Source organism: Clinocottus analis, unplaced genomic scaffold (assembly GCF_023055335.1).
Source record: "Clinocottus analis isolate CAN_PGR_092001 unplaced genomic scaffold, fCliAna1.0.p SCAF_1, whole genome shotgun sequence".
NCBI lineage: Eukaryota > Metazoa > Chordata > Actinopteri > Perciformes > Cottidae > Clinocottus > Clinocottus analis.
In genome coordinates, this window is record NW_027175820.1 from 20,489,450 (window position 1) to 20,495,449 (window position 6,000).

Sequence of the window (6,000 nt, forward strand, 5' to 3'; positions counted from 1 at the left end):
AAGTGCATCTTAATGTCTCAATCTGTCCGTGCACGCTCGACCGCCATTTCCATTTTAAAACCACTAATGAAGAAGAACCGCCGTCGTGAGCGGCTCCTCAAAACGATGACTTGTATGAAAACGGCATTGTTCCAACAGGGAATATAGTTTGGAAAAGACCAGATCAAAAGAATTCCAAGCGTGGACTTCCTGCTGTTGACACCCGACCCACATTCTCCCGGACCCGGGTTCAGCTGGGAGGGGTGCTCAAAAGAACAGAGGCTATAAATAACTGTCTCACCAGGTATTCTATACAATATAGCCAGCTTTAAAAGTTAAGAGTTGACTCACATTCTCTCAAGAAAGAGGTTAGCGTCTGTTTCTATTTGAAAGCACCTTGGGGTCGTGTTGGTAAACTTCTTCTCATAGATCGCCAATATTCTGATGGAGTTAAAGCATGTTAATGTTGTTTTTAAAGACAAGTTCTGGCGTTAGCACTAATTCAACATTCGCGATCATTTAGATTAGAAAAGATTGAATTAGATTCGAGAATATTTTTGAAGAAAAATGACTCTCTCACGTGGAATTTATTCCATAAAGGCTCCGAAAAAGTTGCGCGCCAAAAAAAGAAAAGCAAAATGATGCATTATGCATGAGTTTTATGTATGTTTGTATATTATATAGTATCAATTAGTATCATTGAAAAAGTATGAATGCCAAAGTCCTGGGTGTCAGAATCCCTGTGTGTGTGAACAACGTTCTTCTTCTGGTCATTAAACCATGACTCGAAATGTCTTGAAATATGTTCCTTAACAATCAAGTTACAGCAAGAAGCAAACAATTGGTTTAAACTGTATTATTAAATTAAAGATTTTGAAACCTTTTTATGATCATAAAACAAAAGAGAAAAGTAAATACATACCAATGGTGGAAACGCCTTTCTTCTTTCATTCGTTTTCATTCATTAGGCACCCAGACTTGAATTATTTATAGAAACTAAGCTTCGCTAACAATTTCTTTTCCAAATCATCCAACCCTTTCAGCGGGGGCTCCTGTTCCATCCCGGGCCAAAACATCACACACACACACCACTGTTGTTGTGAAATGCAGCACATGAATATTTCCAGAAAAGAAAATAATGAATACTGTTTTTTTGTGGTAATAATGTGTAGTAATTGCATAGTAGCAATGTGGTTTTAAATGCTTAAATTGCCATAAGTGCAAGAAGCCCACTGAGCACATGAGCAACAGTGTGGCTTTTTTTTGCTGCAACAATGTCCACATGCTGTCCAAAATAAACACAGTTTCAGGTGTTTCTATAAAAGAAATTTACAAAGAATGGCCGGGAGACAAAAGCCTAAAGTGAAGGGGGGTCCCGTCACTGTATGAAGAGATTTATTGCAGCTTTGGGCCCATATTTTACGATTAACAACTTTGACATCATGTAAACCCAGTTCCACCCTCCCAACACGTAGTGCACTCAATAACTTGCATTTCACCTAGGATTTGCCCCCGTAAAATGACCACCACCTCTGTCATCACTAACTCACCATGCAACACTACAGCTGCCCTTCAGGCAAAGCAAAGCTATCAAAAAAAGCCCCTTGCTGCAGAAGACAAAACAATGGTGGACTTTGGACCCGACTCAGGGAGAGAGACAGTAGATATTTCTGCTGCCTTAAACTTTCTCAAGTTTAATGCATGCCTTCATGCCAATAGATCCACATACCAACAGCTCATCCCCCCCAAGAACCCATGTGTGTCTTGCTTGCATGATAATCCCTTTAAAGGCATGGTATAACATGGTCTTTACACAACTGCTGCATGCTGTATGAGAGAGAAAGAGAAGTGGAAATAAACAAGTGTTTATTTTAACACGCAAAAGCATAATGATGAAAGGATTCTGGTTTTTCACATATTGGTGAGCCACTGAAGGACCTGTCAACAATTTTGAAAGGAAAGTCGTTCCACAAAACATCACAACAGAGTGCTACAATAGGTGCTCTGATTTGTTCAAATGTGCCTGGATCTGGGACGCATTTGATGGACAGATGCATTTCTGCTCAAAGTGTCTGAATCGAGGCTAAAGGAACTAATTTTCCTTTTTTTCCCCTCTCCTTGATGGGCTCCAGTTCCTCAAACACGCTGCCTTTGAGGAAGGTCTCACTAACCAAAGAGGCTTAAGTCTCCTCTGAAGCAATTCCAAAGGATTTCCCCACTTGACAACAACAGCACAGTGTTTACGGCAATGCCAAAATACAAAACAAGCATGACCTCCAACATTTTCTCCCCAGCCTTTACAAACCACACTTGTCAGCAGACTGTCACACTGCAATGCTTTCAACTCGGGCTTGAGCTACAGTCCCCAAATTTATAAAAATAAAAACCTCAGTGCATTGATGGAACAATAATTTATTCCCAAAAGAGCGGAGAGGCATCATTAATTTTGTCACAAGGAAACAGGAAAACATGAAGGTAAGACCAGATGTGACGGAGCTTGTGTGCTTCCCAGTTATGTGAATATTAAGTATATCACTGATTGGCAGACGTTACATTTCCCACTGTATGGAATCAGAAACATCTTAACATCTGCAGCCCATCATGAATAGAAATACACCAATCTTAAAAGTTTGTCCACCAACAACAAAGCTTAAAAAAAAAGTTTGGCACGACTTTGAGAGCATCAGAATGACAGACTGGAGAATAAAGGTGCCCTTACATAAAACAACACTTATGAGGTGAAAAAGCCTTGAAGCGCACGGGAGGAGAAGAAGAAGAAAGAAACACCGCAAAACCTCGTCCTCGTGAAGTGGCGCGCGCGCATGCACCGCGAGGACACACTTTACAAGCGTCTCTATCACGCTACTTCACTATAAATACGTGAACCTCGTGGACAGACTCGGACTCACCCGTGTAGTCAACCCGCAGCTATTCTTGTGGTGACAGTCCTGTTGCTCGAGGCGAGAGCTCGTGCAATAGTACTTCTGCTTCACGAGCCAGTCGTCGATGCCCTTTCTCGCCAAACAGGCATTGACTACGAAACTGTCGCCTGAAACAAAGAAGCGCAACCATTAGCAGCCACAAACTGTAATTGCTCGCCCGGCACTCATGTTTTCCATAAGCGGTCCATCTTCAAAAGAGTCGAGGCTTTAATGAGCCGACTGCGAGAAATATGTTTGTTCTTTCTGCTATAGCTAGTCACAACGCAACCAAATTGTGAGACTTTATTGAAATTTGTTTATTTTTTTTTTAAAAAAAGGAAGAAAAAAATAAGCGCGCTTACCTTCTGGACTCTCCCTCGGTTTACAAATAGCGGCTTTGAGAGAAAGAAAGTCAGAAGACAATGCATAGTGTTACTCGAAAGTATCGCAGCACCAGAAGAAGAAGTAGTACAGCTGTGATTTCTCTCAGGAATAAGAAACCTTACCATGTTTAGAGTGCAGTTTACCCATTTCTATGCATCGGGTTGGAGTTGAAAACCATCAGAAGAATATAATCCAGAGGAAGGAAAAAAGAAGAAGAAGAAAAGAAACCGCCGGCTACGATATCCAGACAGCGGAGCGTCCGTAGAGACCGAGAGCAGACTGCGCTGTGCTCAGTACAGGACCGTGTGACTGGAGAGCCGAGCGAGCCTTTGATCCAGAGCGCCGCCGCTGAGAAGAGACACACCATGTTTCCAGAAGGCGCGACTTCCTGTCCACGCTTTCAGAATAAAACCCGTACTCGACGAGACTCCTATAGGCTTCACGCAATAATGATTAGCGTATGGGGGGGGGGCTAATTATGTTTTTAGATGAAATAAACATCTAAAATAATTTGTGTCTGATATGTTATTAGCCATGTACCATTGGGGTAAAAAGTCAAGTTGCCTATTCTCGCATGCAATTGAAAAGAAATGTCCCCACTTTGTGTCAATTACACATTTTAATATGAAAATGAATACCACAACTTCCTGTCGTCTTTTTCTGGCACGCTTAACGCTCACTTTGCTGTTTCTTCAAAGCACCGATTAGGCATTTAAAAAAAAAGCTTCATTTCAATCGGTGAAAGATCAGGATTTGCTCATAAACTCACACTGCAAGCAAGTGCAAGTAAACACACTCAGTATTATACATTGTTGTTCCCATAACTGAGGTCTGGGGGCTTCCACGGCTTCCTGCACGGCTCTCACGACCTCAGCAGGTTTGGGACCAACCATCTCAGCTCAAATCAATCCAAATGTACAACATGTAGTTTGTGCAGTATATTGTTTTGAGTAAGATGCCATACGTTTGCCTCAAATCATGACTATATTATTATATAAGCCTAAATCACAAAGTATTAGCTGCATGGTCTCTTCTACAATTTAGAATGAATAAACAACCTTAATGGAGCATGGCCGCTTCAAATTACAAGAACTTTTGGATCCTCTCTTGACCTGTAAGGTGATTTAGTAATGAACCGCACCAGAAATGATGCTCTGGGGACAACATCTGATCACAACGTCTTCTGTGGTCTGTGTGCGCCAGTCTGACAGAGAGAAAGGTCTAGAAATCACAGTGTTATTGGACTGAGGCTGCAGATGAAAACAGACTAAGATTCTTTTGAAGTCTTAAATTATATAATAAAGAGACAGAGAGGCCACTGTCCCGTTTGTTTTGCCATGCTTGAGAGAAACCACATCAGTGTTTGATAGTTATCAATGCACCGCCCAAACATGAATCAAGTTGAAGAACTGTTCAAGCACTTTTTTACGATTGTCAGTCAGAGACTGTTGAGCATTGTTCTTTTTTTACTTAAATGCAGTGAAAACCAACCCTCAAAGAGAAATCATGGTCAGTCAAATAAAAAGCAAAATAAATCCTCAATCTGTGAACTTGTACATTTAAATACACGTTTGAATCAAAAAGGTCTTCTGAGGTTTGTCCGCTGGTTTAGGTTGGTAATATTGTTAAAAAGCAATTGTTTTGTGTTAGCAGCAGAGTTGAAAAAAACACGCCACTTCTTTTCCAATTGCTGGATGTCTTTTAGATCAAATCTCTTCTCTTGTTATTTCTGTCTTGTGGTGTATTTTTCCTCTTATATTTAAAAACAGCAGATCAAAATCTTGCGAGAGGCTTTGTTCAGTTTTAGGAGATAATATGAAAACTTAACATCTGTATAAAGCAAATTGTTGAAGAGCTGCTTAAATGGCAAAATCTTACCGTTTTAGGAGATGACTACCACTTGGTTGGGTGGTATTGGCTTCTAATATTTTAGTTCGTAGACCTTGTTTTCCCTGCCTATACATTTGCATCCTACACACATCTTGGTTGGTAAACATCTATATCCTCATCACATGCCATAGCAAAACTTTGACGCACAACTGTAAATCCAGCCGGAGCCTTTAAACATTTCAATACACCAACTACCTGCAGAGGAAGTCTTATGAATTTCTGCACATAGTTATGCTGCCGATAGCCAAAGGTGACATATGCAAATATAACAGAGTTGGGAGGATTTTTCGGGAAGCCGAGATCAAAAATGTAATCAGGCCCCAATTTTCAAGGGAAGGACTTTCAAGTCTTTTGGGATGAGACTATACACTGGACACATGTCTCTGATGCAGCCCAGTTGCATTTCTTCTAAACAGTGGTTTCCGCATCCTGCCTCTATCATCACATGTTGCACCAGGAGGAATCGGGCTCCCCTTTGAACTAGTCTGCCACAGACACACAGATGAGCTTGTTATTATAGCAACTCGTCTGAATTTGCTGGGAAAGAAGGCCGGTCCCTCTGACACACTTCCTGTCCTTTGAAGAGGCCAACGGAGAGATGGCTTTGCGGGCCCCATTTCCAAGCTTCGCCTTTGATGCCTGCGAGAGAGGAGGTGGCGGGGGTTTAAAGCAAGAGTTTCATCTCATGGACGTAAACCCCTAAACCTCCAATCAATCCACATTATCACGGGATGAAGTTATTTTAGCTTGACACCTCATCAAATCCGAATAAAATGGGGTAAATATTTTGCTCTTATTAAAGCATTCGTCAAATCCAATGGAAGTC

The 6,000-nt window shown here is 41.2% G+C and overlaps 1 protein-coding gene across 1 annotated transcript in view; it reads right to left on the reverse strand.

Moving 5' to 3' along the window:
* nkd1 (NKD inhibitor of WNT signaling pathway 1) overlaps positions 1–3,553 on the reverse strand; it is a 29,359-nt gene extending 25,806 nt beyond the window's left edge. Inside the window, exons 1-3 of the mRNA XM_068567857.1 lie at positions 3,407–3,553; positions 3,263–3,295; positions 2,889–3,028 (exon numbers count right to left, since the gene is read on the reverse strand). Coding sequence (XP_068423958.1) covers positions 2,889–3,028; positions 3,263–3,295; positions 3,407–3,431 — 198 coding nt within the window. The 5' untranslated portion in view covers positions 3,432–3,553. The remainder of the gene's footprint in view (positions 1–2,888; positions 3,029–3,262; positions 3,296–3,406) is intronic.
* Positions 3,554–6,000: the final 2,447 nt, after the last annotated feature.